The sequence below is a fragment of the Macaca thibetana genome, chromosome 3 (genome assembly GCF_024542745.1).
Source record: "Macaca thibetana thibetana isolate TM-01 chromosome 3, ASM2454274v1, whole genome shotgun sequence".
NCBI classification, from domain to species: domain Eukaryota; kingdom Metazoa; phylum Chordata; class Mammalia; order Primates; family Cercopithecidae; genus Macaca; species Macaca thibetana.
Window position 1 is genome coordinate 19,955,722 of NC_065580.1, and position 13,617 is coordinate 19,969,338.

At 45.5% G+C, this 13,617-nt stretch overlaps 1 protein-coding gene across 1 annotated transcript; it reads left to right on the forward strand.

The window, feature by feature from the left end:
- The first annotated feature begins 2,074 nt into the window (after positions 1-2,074).
- ZC3HAV1L (zinc finger CCCH-type containing, antiviral 1 like) lies at positions 2,075-11,451 on the forward strand. The gene is made up of 4 exons (XM_050784998.1): positions 2,075-2,465; positions 3,512-3,647; positions 8,872-9,130; positions 10,992-11,451. Exons 1-4 carry the CDS (start codon positions 2,101-2,103, stop codon positions 11,126-11,128), a joined length of 897 nt encoding a protein of 298 aa, XP_050640955.1. The 5' UTR covers positions 2,075-2,100; the 3' UTR covers positions 11,129-11,451.
- Positions 11,452-13,617: the final 2,166 nt, after the last annotated feature.

Sequence of the window (13,617 nt, forward strand, 5' to 3'; positions counted from 1 at the left end):
GTGTTGGCTCCTTGGTAATTGTAGCCTGCCTTTCCTGCTGGCTGCTTGCTCCTTCTGTTGGAAAAAGCTTAGGCAGCGAGTTCAGGAACAAATACTGAGTGCCAAGGGGACGCAGGCTACTGCCTATTCTTCTCTTCCCCCACTTGCTTATTTAATGTGGGTATTTGCCAAGGTTCTTTCCCCCCACCTCCGCTTTTTCACACTCTCCATTTTTGCCAGGTGATCTTATCAACTCTCAGTTACCTAACACTCTGATGTAACACAAATCCACATCCCTTCCCTTCTCATGTCCCTCAAGGTCTAGACCTGTATACCGAATACACCTGCCTGTTGAGCATCTTACCTTGGGTTGTCCACTGCAAACTCAACATAAATAATATTGGGGTTGTAGTCCCTCAAATCCTGTTTATTTTCTGTTATTCCCCACCTTGTCTTGCTTTTCTAGAAATCCATTCTTCTCATTGCTGCCAGGGTTTTTTCTAAAACACCTATCCTACAATACGGCCAGGTACTATTTTAGGTGGTAGGGATACAGCAATGAACAAAACAAGGTTCCTGCTTTCATGAGCCTGAATTCTATAGCCAAATATATAAAACAATAAACAGGAAAAATATCAGTGGTAAGTTCCATGCAGACTGGGGAGCTACTTTTGATTTGAGAGGTCAGGAAAGGTTTTGCTGAAGAGAAGACATTAAAGCTCAGAGCTGAGTGACACACCTTGAGTGGCATTCAGGAGACATCCACACTTCCCGGATGAAAATCCTTTAGTGACTTCCCAACGTTCTCGGGATATAAGTCCGTATTTCACAGCATGGCAGCGTAGGTCTTCTGGCATCTGGCCAATTGTCTTCCTCTCCAGCTTCTTTACATCACACGACATTAATGCATTTAATCCTCACAAGCACCTTGTAAAACAGCAGCTAAGCTGGCTGAGTTCTCTGATGGTCTGATTCATCTTTGTACTGTCACTGCGTTAGTAGTTGGCCCAACAAATGTTCATTAAACAAGCAAGGTGTTGGACAAAAAGCATGGATGCTTAAGGCAGGTCTAGACTGGCGCTCAACAAAAATAAGGTAATTCACATTTGCAATTTAAAATTTCCTCGTAGCTACATTAGGAAAGTAGAAGCAACACATGAAGTTGTCGTAATATTTTATTTATCCAAATATATCCAAAATATTATCAGTTTAACATGTGATTCATATAAAGTTAATGAGATATTTTACATTCTTTTTTTCATTCTCAGTCTTCAAAATCTAGTGTGTGTTTCTCACACTTACATCACATCTCAATTCGGACTAGCCACTTTCCAATAAAGCTCAGCAGTCCCGCGGGGTGGCTCACGCCTGTAATTCCAGTGCTCTGGGAGGCGGGGGCAGGTGGAGCGCTTCAGGAGTTCGAGACCAGCCTGGGCAACATGGGGAGACCCCTGTTTCCACAAAACAAAACAAAAACCAAAAAAATTAGTGGTGTGAACCTTTGGTCCCAGCTACTCAGGAGGCTGAGGTGGGAGGATCGCTTGAGCCCAGGAGTTCCAGGCTGCAACAAACTATGATAGCGCCACTGCACTCCAGCATGGGCGATAAAGTGAGACCTTGTCTCCAAAAATAAAAATAAAAACAAAAATACAACAACAACAACAACAACAAATCCCAGAAGTGCTCAGCAGCCACATGTGGCTAGTGGCCGCCTCCCCAGAAGCAGCCCGGCCACTCACCACCTACCACTTTTTACCTATTTCACCTTCTCCGAAGGCCTCCCTAGCACTACCAGTTGTTGTCTTACTTCTTGGCGAGTCCTTTGTGACTCCCACTATACAAGCTCCTCAAGGCTAGGCCTCGCCCTGAACGGCGCCCGGGCACAGCAGACGCTCCATCAACGCTGTCCCCGCCAGAGTCCGCGTCCAGGGGATCGGCAGGCCCCGTACTCTGTTTCCACGCGCCGGGGCCGCCCCTCGCCCGGCCTCCCGCAGGCCCACCCCTCGCCAGGCCCAGGCCCATCCCCGGAATGTTCGCTGGAAATCGTGGACGTGACTGGGAGGAGCCTGCCCGCCCCGGCTCTCTCTCGGCGCCGCGCGCACAGGGTCCGCGCCAGCGACCATGGCGGAGCCCACGGTGTGCTCCTTCCTCACCAAGGTGCTGTGCGCCCACGGCGGCCGCATGTTCCTGCGGGACCTGCGCGGCCACGTGGAGCTGTCGGAGGCCAGGCTCCGGGACGTGCTGCAGCGCGCCGGGCCCGAGCGTTTCCTGCTGCAGGAGGTGGAGACCCAGGAGGGCCTCGGGGACGCGGAGGCCGAGGCGGCGGCCGGCGCGGTGGGCGGTGGCGGCACCTCCGCCTGGAGGGTTGTGGCCGTGTCCTCTGTGCGCCTCTGCGCCCGCTACCAGCGCGGCGAGTGCCAGGCCTGCGACCAGCTGCACTTCTGCCGCCGGCACATGCTGGGCAAGTGCCCCAACCGGGACTGCTGGTGAGAAGGCGACGGCGGGGGGGACTGTGGGCGCTGGCCGCTGGCCTGGCCGTCCGGCTGGAAGCGGGAGCGACGGGAAGCGGGGCTTCGTCCCGGCCGGGGCCGGGGACGCGGGGCTGGACGACCCCCTCCCGCAGGCCCTTCCCGGGGCGGCCTCCCCCGCACTCCCAGCAGCTGGGCGGAAAGGCGCGAAGGTCCTCTCCATGGAGACGGCTCTACCGCCCCCGCTGGAAAAGTTGCTGCCCCCGCCCCCCGGATCCTGCGCGACGCGGCCGGGTTAAATCCGGACTGGGACGTTGGAGTTCACTTACTCCGGTGATCTTTGGCGGGAGGTGGGGGGCAAGGGGCGTCTGAGGATCCCGTGAGATCCCTGGACCCTTTATCCGGAAATCGCCCGTTCCCCCATACCCACACACTTTTGCAGAAGCAGGTCTGCGCCCTCTAGGTTTAACAGCGCTGAGCCAGTCCCACCCCAGGAAACAGGGCTGGAGGGCTTGGGTGAGGCCCTGTGGTTCCTGACTGCCAGAGCTGGGGTTCGGGGCTGCCTCCTGACCCCAGGCTGTGCTTCACATCCCCGAATTTTCCTTGGTTGTCTCTAGCCACACACACCGCCAAAGCGGTGCTGGGGATAGGGGCGCTTTCTTTTTATCGTTGGTGGACTGTTGGGGTGGGCAGCTGTTGCCGGGGAGAAGGCCGGGGAGAAGGCCGGGGAGAAGGCCAGGGAGAAGGCCAGGGAGAAGGCCAGGTACATTCGCCTACAGAACAGATGCGCATCCTCAGGCGAAGTGCGAAGTGCATCCTGAAGCGAAGTGAATCCTTGGCTTCAAAGCATTCCTACTGAAAATTCAAATGACCCTGGGAACGGAGTTGCTTCAACCCAACTTTCTTATTTTCCATCAGTGCTTATTAGGCCATGCTATCCCCCGTTTCATGAAAATTTTTCAACTTCACATGTATTAAATAAATTGAAAGCTGTTCAAGGCAAGGAATTGGACAGACTGGTCCTTCTTCACCTGGGCATCTGACCGAGGACTTTGTTCTTTTAGGTCTACCTGTACCCTTTCCCATGATATCCACACACCTGTCAACATGCAGGTGCTGAAAAACCATGGACTTTTTGGTCTCAATGAAGCCCAGCTTCGGATCCTGCTTTTGCAGAATGACCCTTGTCTTTTACCAGAGGTGAGTCACCGAGGAGTCACCCTCATGTCACATTCGTTACAAGTACTTTCCCCATTTACTTTTCTTTTGGCTTTAGATATTTTAATTGCTTTGAAGCAACATGATTCAGTTTCACACGCTTTAAAGGTACCCTTTATAATTGCTATCATGGCAAAATAGTATGTTTGTTTGGGTTTAGCCATATACAAAGAAGTTTTAAAAACAAAATAGTACAAATCCAAAGAGAAAATTGGAACATCAATTAAGACCACCAATTAAAAGTAAGATTTTCTAATCTAGCACAGTGATGCTGTCATAGACACCTCTACTTGGCCAGAAGAGGGATGGAAAGAAGGGAAGATGTTGAGAAAACAGAGGATAGTTCATAATTGTGGCCCGATTTTAACTCTAAGGCATTTCAGAGTCTAAAATGGAAGATAGCCACAAGACTAGAGGCAGGAGCTGGAGCCTTTGGTGCAGGTGGCAGAGGCTGCCCTCAAGGCAGCAGAATCTGTACCCCGAAGGCAGTCCTGGAGTTGATCTCAGGAACAAGGAGGTTTCTTCCTGACATGCGTAACCTGTTTCATTTCTTCGAGCACTGAAGCCAAGTCTGGTACGTCATGGTTTTGAGCCAGATGCATTCCAGCCAACCATGTTGCCTGAAATAGATCCAAGCAGTAGCTGAAGCAGGTTATTGGCAGAAAGGGTGAGGAGGGTGGCTGCAGCTATGAGGCTGGGTCCAGTCCTTCCTCTCTCAGAGAGGAGGTGTGGTGCTGCTGCTATTTGCCTTTTAATTTTATGTACTTTTTGATTTATAGAAGTTTAGTATTTTTATTTTGTCAAATCTATCGAATTTTTTTTGGTGTGCTCTTTTTTGGGGTGTATCCTGGGCCCAGCCTCACCTTGTCATATTAGACTACTTAAGTGTTTTGTGAGCAGCTGAGGGGTTGGTTGCACTAACAACAGGAGCCTCCCACCTGCCTCCACTTGTTCCCATCACCTGGGACTGGAAGTAGGTGACATATGGCACAAAACGTGACCATGTGGACAGCAGGGACCATGGAAAAACACAGTGCATGAGGCATGAATGGTGCCTCACATCTCTTGTATGAAATGCCTGATGATTGCTTTTACCACTCTCTCAATAAAAAAGACAGTAGACAAATAAGTTTCATGCTGGTGCATTAATGGACAAATTTCTAGAAAAATATAGCTCATCAAAATGGGTTCAAGAAGAAATGGAAAGCCAAAATAGTCTCATAAAAATTTTTAAAATAAAAGCATTAAACACACCTCAAAGCATTAGAAGGCTTGCACAAGAAAACATCAGACTTACATAGTTTTTTTTTTGTTTTGTTTTGTTTTGTTTTGTTTTTTTTGAGACAGGATCTTACTCTGTTACACAGGCCAGAAGTACCTCGGCTCACTGTTGCCTCTGCCTCCTGAGTTCAAGTGATTCTCCTACCTCAGCCTCCTGAATAGTTGGGACTATAGGCATGTGCCACCATGCCCAGCTAATTTTTGTACTTTTTGGTGGAGACAGCAATTCACCGTGTTGGCCAGGCTGGTCTTAAATGCCTGACCTCAAGTGATCCCCCTGCCTCAGCCTCCCAAAGTACTGGGATTACAGGTGTGTGAGCCACTGCCTGGCCAGGCTTACGTAGTTTTACAGTTGAATTCTATCAATTTTTTGTCTGTATTGACGTATAGTTGACAAAAATTTTATATTTACAGTGTATAATGTGATGTTTTAATATATTTACATTGTGAATTGATTGCAATGATTAAGCTAATTAGCATACCGTTACTTCACATAGCTATTATTTTTTGGGTGTGGTAAGGACAGCAATTTTTAGGTATACAGTATGTTATTTTTTAAAAAATTTCTTTTCTTTTTCTTTTTTTTTTTTTTGAGATGGAGTCTCACTTTGTCATCCAGGCTGGAGTGCAGTGGCGCGATCTCGACTCACTGCAAGCTCCGCCTCCCGGGTTCACGCTGTTCTCCTGCCTCAGCCTCCAGAGTAGCTGGGACTACAGGCGCCTGTCACCATGCCCAGCTAATTTTTTGTATTTTTTTTAGTGGAGATGGGGTTTCACCATGTTAGCCAGGATGGTCTCGATGTCCTGACCTCATGATCCGCCTTCCTCGGCCTCCTAGAGCGCTGGGATTACAGGTGTGAGCCACTGTGCCTGGCCATTACGTTATTATTAACTACAGTCACCATGCTGTACGGTAGATTTCCAGAAATTCATCCTGTCTAATTGAAACTTTGTTCCCTTTGACTTACATATCCCTATTCTCCTTAATTCTAACAAATCTGTAAGGAACAGGCTGTTCCAATATTTGGAGTAGGTCTAGGATCTATTTTTCATGATCTCCAATTCTTGAGCCACTATCATACTAAAGTAGTTTATCTTTCATTTTTAAAGTTTATTTATTTACTCTTTTTGAGACATGGTCTCGCTGTGTTGTCCCGGCTGGAGTGCAGAGACAGGGTTTTGCCATGTTGCCCAGGCTGATCATAGCTCACTGCAACCTTGACCTCCTGGGCTCAAGCAATCCTTGCATTTCAGCCTCTCTAGTAGCTGGGACTACAGGTGTTCATCAACACACCCAGCTACTTTTTTTTTGTTTTGTTTTTTGAGACTGACTCTTGCTCTGTCACCTAGGCAGGAGTGCAGTGGTGTGATCTTGGTTCACTGCAATCTCCAACTCCCTGGTTCAAGCGATTCTCCTGCCACAGACCCCTGAGTAGCTGGGATTGCAGGCGCTCGCCACCATACCCAGCTAATTTTTTGTATTTTGAGTAGAGATGGGGTTTGTCGTTTTGGCCAGGCTGGTCTTGAACTCCTGACCTCAAATGATCCGCCCACCTCGGCCTCCCAAAGTGCTGGGATAACAGTTGTGAGCCACAGTGCCCGGCCTCCAGATACTTTTTTTGGTTTTGTTTTGTTTTTGTTTGTTTTGTAGATAGTCTCGCTCTGTCACCCAGATTGGAGTGCAGTGGCGTGATCTTAGTTCACTGCAACCTCCGCCTCTCAGGTTCAAGCAATTCTCGTGCCTCAGCCTCCCGAGTAGCTGGGACTACAAACATGTGCCACCATGCCTAGCTAATTTGTTGTGTTTTTAGTAGAGACAGGGTTTCGCCATGTTGCCCAGACTGGTCCGAAACTCGTGAGTTCAGGCAATCTGCCTGCCTTGGCCTTCCAAAGTGTTAGGATTACAGGTGTGAGCCGGTGTGCCCCGCCTACTTTAAAAATTTTTTTGTAGAGACAGGGTCTTGCTGTGTTGCCTAGGCTGGTCTCGAACTCCTTGGCTGAAGCGATTTGCCATCCTTGGTCTCCCAAACTGCTAGGAGTACAGCCGTGAACCACTGTGCCTGGCTGATTTTGTTTGCTTGTTTAATCAATTCGTGTTTCCTTTTCCAGATAAGCTTTAGAATCACTTAAATTCCTAAAAGTATTTTAAAGGAATTCTTTGAGAAGGGTAGGAATTGCATTAAAGTTATGAATTTATTTTAGAAAATTGGCATCACAATTATAAATAGGATGCTATTTCGTTTTAAACCAGGTCGTCTGTGTCTTGTAGGATTTCCCATATTTTAGATTTGACTGATTACATTCCTGTAGTAGTATTTAACATGTTCCTGTATCCCTCAAATTTTGGTCAGGTTTAGGATTTATTTTACTTTATTTTATTTATTTATTTATTTTTGAAACGGAGTCTCGCTCTGTCGCCCAGGCTGGAGTGCAGTGGCACAGTCTTGGCTCACTGCAACCTCCACCTCCCCAGTTCATGTGATTCTCCTGCCTCAGCCTCCTTAGTAGCTGGAATTACAGGTGTGTGCCACCATGCCCGGCTAATTTTTGTATTTTTAGTAGAGTTGGGGTTTCACCGTGTTGGCCAGGCTGGTCTTGAATTCCTGACCTCAGGTGATCCTTCTGCCTCGGCCTCCCAAAGTGCTGGGATTTACAGGCATCATCCGCCACGCCCGGCCAGGATTTATTTTATAGCAGGAATTTTTTTACATGTGGAGCATTGTTAGGGTGACTCACCATCCCATTTGCCTGGGACTGAGGGGTTTCTGGGGATGTCAGATGTTCATAGTAAAACCTGGACAGTTCTGTTTCCTGTTGCATCACATCGGGAGGCATATGATGTCATCCTTGGGTGAGAGGCTAAGACTGATGCGTGGTTTCAGGGTCAACAGCCTGATCCCATCATTATAAAGTTCCCCTTCAGTGTGGTCTTGGTGTGTCTGGGATAGACCCAGTTTGTCTGAGTTGTCCCAGGGTGATTATTAATAGTGCTCCCTTGCACCCTAAAAATGCCCTTGTCTGGATCATAAATTATATCTTTGTGCCACCTGTTGAAATTGGTTTCCCTGGAAGCAGAGCCTGAGATAGAGACTGAGGTGCATGTGAGTTTTTTTGAGGGTGGGCTTTTCAGGAAAACCCAGTATGGGAGAGAGGGAAGCAGGGTCTAAGGAAGGAAAAGCTACAGTCACATTAGGTCTGGCCTTGACTTGATTCATGGGGAGCTGTGGAACAAAGATCACACTGAGTCTAGTTTTGAGGCACTTCAGCATTTTTTTAGCTTTGTCTAAGTCATTCATTGGCTACAGGCCTTGGGGGCAGAGGGCAGGTCAGCTGAGAGTGTAAAGTAAGAGAGGGGCAACTGTGAGTCACGAGCAGCCAGTACCCACAGCAGCTGGAGTATGGTTAGCACCACTGCGCTATCATCAGGCTTTCACCCCAAGACTTTAACAGCCACTGGTGATCAGAAGGAGTCATTTAGTCTTAGTTTAGTTAGAGAAGCTATAGTTTTTGGCTTGAAAGATGGAGTGAAAACTAATATTGGCCGGGTGTGGTGGCTCACACCTGTAATCCCAGCACTGTGGGAGGCCGAGGCAGGCAGATCGCCTGAGGTGAGGAGTTGGAGACCATCCTGGCCAACATGGTGAAACCCTGTCTCTACTAAAAATACAAAAATTACCTGGCTGTGGTGGTGAATGCCTGTGGTCTCAGCTACTCAGGAGGCTGAGGCAGGAGAATCGCTTGAACCCAGGAGATGGAGGTTGCAGTGAGCCAAGATGGTGCCACTGCACTCCAGCCTGGGTGACAGAGCGAGACTCCATCTCCCAAAATAAATAAAATAAATAAATAAATAAATAAATAAATAAATAAATAAATAAATAAATAAAAGAAAACTAGTGTTTCAGGTGTTGCCTCATTTCTGTACCAGGTCTGTTTGCTCTATAACAAAGGGGAAGCCCTCTATGGCTACTGCAACCTGAAGGATAAATGCAACAAGTTTCACGTGTGCAAATCCTTTGTCAAGGGAGAGTGCAAACTCCAGACCTGCAAACGGTCCCATCAGCTTATCCATGCTGCATCCTTGAAGCTGCTGCAGGACCAAGGACTGAATATTCCAAGTGTTGTTAATTTTCAGATAATCTCCACCTACAAGCATATGAAGCTGCACAAGATGCTTGAAAATACAGGTAGGAAAATCCAAGGAGGACAGAGAAGTATCAGAGATATAGTTTTGGGCTGCTTCACTGTAAAGAAATAAGAACACTGACATGAAAGTGAGTTGGGGGGCAAAGCAGTTCCTATGTTAATTTCAGCTTTGTTCTTGGGAAAATTTAGAACAGGCAACATTTTATTGTATAGAATGGTGATCCTAACCAAAGGAGGAAAGGGGTGGAGTTTATCTTTAGCACTGTCACTGCCAGCTACTAAAATCTACCCAAGAGATTGAACAGTTGGTAATTGGATGTCAGGTTTTTTATTGAGACGGAGTCTTGGTCTGTCGCCCAGACTGGAGTGCAGTGGCGCCATCGTGGCTCACTGCAACCTCTGCCTCCCGGGTTCAAGTGATTCTCCTGCCTCAGCCTCCTGAGTAGCTGGGACTACAGGCATGTGCCACCACGCCCAGCTAATTTTTGTGTTTTTAGTAGAGACAGGGTTTCACCATGTTGGCCAGGATGGTCTCAATCTCTTGACCTCATGATCTGCCTGCCTCGTCCTCCCAAAGTGCTGGGATTATAGGCATGAGCCACGCGCCTGGCCCAGTAGAACAGTTTTAACAACGTGGTTAGGAAAAAGAGGAAGGAGATGGACCAGTGACTGGAAAAGTAAGATTAATGTAGGGATGACTTTCTTTTCATAAATAGAATTTTTGGCTTTGTTAATTTTTAAGTAATTTTGATGACATTGTAGAACAATTTGGAAAATAGCAACTGGAAATGCAAATTGTATATGATTTTGCTCACTCTAATCTACTATACTTGTTACAATTTTATTATAGGCCATTTAGTTCTGTTATATACAAGCACGAATCCAGTTGTGCTCAAAGTACATGTTAATTTAATATCTTAAATTTCTACTTTATACAACATATTTTCTCATCTTGCTAGGAATATTGCATATTCCCATTATAAATATATTCCCATAGTCTTTCAGTAATTTTTGTTATTGTTTTTGGAGACAGAATCTTGCTCTGTTGCCTAGGTTGGAGTACAGTGGCGCAATCATGACTCACTGCAGCCTGGAACTCCTGGGCTCAAGTGATCTTTCTGCTCAGCCTCCCTAGTAGCTGGAACTATAGGCACATGCCACCATGTCCAGCTGTTTTTTTTTTAAATTTTTCTTTTGTAGGTACAAGGTTTTGCTGTGTTGACCAGGCTGGTTTTGAACTCCTGGGCTCAAGCAGTCCTCCAGCCCTGGCCTCCCAAAGTGTTGGAATTACAGGCGTGAGCCACTACACCTGGCCTTTAGTAGTTTTTTAAAGTCTGCAAAGTGTGATTTGGTGTTATTTTAATTATAATGCATTCGGTTACTTATTCCGTTACATTTGCTGGTACCTGAAAATCAGTGGGTGGTAGGCTTAGGAGAATTGCTGTTGGGAAAGGTAAATCACCAAAAGTGGAGTTGCCAAACCTTTGCCATGCTAAGCTTTTCATATTTTGGGATGTCAGTGTCAGACGTAGTGAGTGCAGGCAGGGAGGGCTCTGCATATACCAGTGTCAGGGCTGTTTAGGGAACCGTGAGTGGTGGCAGGTTGGCAGGTACCTTCTACCCTATGCTGTGTCTAGGGCCTGTCACTGTCTTCATCTGGTTTTGCTTGGTGAGTCTCTCCTGTGACATAATGACTTTCCGCTTGCTCGCTCTCTCTCTCTCTCTCTCTCTCTATTTTTTATACACAAACACACACAGAATTTTTTAAAACCCAGAAGACATGAACTCTCCAAATCCAGGTGTTGAGAGTCTTGTCTGATGTCTGGTTAGCTGGGCTGTTGCTCCCAACATAAAATGAAACTTGGGGTATCATAGGAAAACTTACCCCTTTCCTCTTTGCAGATAATTCATCGCCTTCTACTGAGCATTCACAAGGCCTTGAGAAGCAAGGAGTGCACGCGGCTGGAGCCGCAGAAGCCGGTCCTCTGGCTTCTGTCCCTGCTCAGTCGGCTAAGAAGCCCTGCCCAGGTAAACCTTAAAGGGGGTCAGTGAACTAAGAAGAAGCTTGTCCAGCTTGGAAGATCTGAAAACAAGCCTTCTGTTTAGCTTTAAGTTGTAACCATTCATTCATTTAATGATAGATTTGTAATGGTCATAATAACATCTACCTCACAGTGTGTTGTGAGAAGTAAAGAAGATGGAAAAGGAGAAAATGTCCTTTTGGAAGAATACAGTTGGGCATGGGTGGTTGGGGATGGGGTTGGAGTTTGAGCAGGCAAAGAGGCTAAAATGGAGTGCAGATGGGGCCAGGCCAGGGCAAGTGCTAAAGATGGCAGCTTCTACCTGCAGCTCCTAGGTGCTTTCCTCAGGCTGGGTGGATGGAGCTCTGCTGACTTGTGTGGTCCACCATAGTTTTTCTGTCAGTTTATATTGTGGCAATCATAGAGTACTTTGCACACTTTTTTTTTTTTTTTTTACTTAATATTGTTTCATAAGCATCTTTCTATATTTGTTCACATCATACATAATCATGTTTTTGCACAGATACATTAATATCTCATAGTTTATTTAACTACTTGCCTTTTTCTAACAATTTTTTTTTGAGATGATCTTGCTCTGTTGTCCAGGCTGGAGTGCAGTGACGTGATCTCGGCTCACTGCAGCCTTGACTTCCTGAGCTCAGGTGATCCTCCCACCTCAGCCTCCTAAGTAGCTGGGACTACAGGTATGCACCACTACTGGCTAGTTTTTTGTATTTTTTTTGTAGAGAGGGTATTTTGCCATATTGTCCAGGCTATTATTGAACTCCTGGGCTCAAGCAATCTGCCTGCCTCAGTCTCCCAGGGTGCTAGGATTACAGGCGTGAGCCACTGCACCCAGCCTCTAACAAGTATAACTCCTGTCTTAAAATCTGCAGAATATTGAATTTTTCCAGCTATTTTTTACTTTTGCTTAGCTTATAGATGCTAAGGGATACTGTCATTTGCATTTTTAAAAATATATATATGAGTGAATAGTTTTCTGGTGTCTGCTTTCTGATTGTCCTTATTTTTTCATTTTACATTTGGCCTTTTATTAATGGGGTCCTCATCTATGCTGATGTGGGACAGCCTTTAATGAGACTTCACAATTTTCATGAAAGGACCTCAGCAATACTGTGTTTGGATGATACTCAATTTTTGTAGGTCCATCCTCAGCCAGTAGTACAGAGCATATAACCTTTGGGTTCTCTCCAGAGACTTCTACCTCACTCTGTCTACTCTTTTTTTTTTTTTTTTTTTTTTTTGAGACAGTTTCACTCTTGTTGTCCAGGTTGGAGTGCAATGGTACAATCTCAGCTCACCATAACTTCCACCTCCTGGGTTCAAGCGATTCTCCTGCCTCAGCTTCCCAAGTAGCTGGGATTACAGGCATGTGCCACCACGCCCAGTTAATTACGTATTTTTAGTAGAGACGAGGTTTCACTTTGTTGGTCAGGCTGGTCTCGAACTCCTGACCTCAGGTGATCTGCCTGCCTCGGCCTCCCAAAGTGCTGGGATTACAGGCGTGAGACTCTTTCTACTCTTCATCTCTTATTGAACTTTTACCAAAGCCCAGTTGCTATAGTTTGAAGGATGGGCAGTTTATCCATTCCTTTAAATTGTATCCATTCTTCCTGTGGCTCAGGATGGACCATCAGACATCTGTATACCTCACGCATTTCATGTTCCCTTTCCCCTTTCTCCCTTCTCCCTTCCTTCCTACTCTCCACCTATCTAGCTATGTTCATTGAGTTACATTTCAATATTTTGTGGTTTATCTTCATCAAGGGGTACCACAAGAAGCAGCTTTATGAAATTAAATTTTTTGTTCTGTTTATTGTAGTTATCCCCAAATGTCACTGTGTAGATTGTTGTTGTTTTTTTTTTTAAATTCAACTGTCCTGCAGTAACATAACATTTGAGAAACAGAGACAATGTAATAAGTTTTCATAAAGCTAAATTAATGTAGAGAAATTTTTATCATGAAATGCTATCTCTTCAATTCGGGGAAAAGCAAAAGTGTCCTTTTTAAAGTGAGAAATGGCTGTGTTTTCTCCTAATGGATAGTAAGAGTCATCCCACTTGTGTTGACCTTTTTACTTTCATTGTCAGCAATATTTCTGAAAGCCCTTATGCTCTGCATATTTTGTTTCTTTTTTTCTAGTCCAGATTTCTTCTGGTGATAAGTAAAAAAATTATTTTACATTTAATTATTACTATTATTTACACTTATCATTTTACTATTTGATTACTGTTTACTAATCATTCACTATTTTTGTAGTGAGCTATCTTAAATCTTTAATGGAAACAGTGTAGGGTATAAATGCATTTCCTTTACATTGAGAGACTTGGTGGACCTTTACTTGTTTATGTTCTGTTTTTATATCTTATCATTATGCTTTTATATGTGAAGTTATTGGTCCTCTGTCATCTTTGTTGTAGTATTTTATTCAATTCTATAATAGTCTACTTTAATCTTAGTTCTGTTGGTATTCATTCATTCTGTA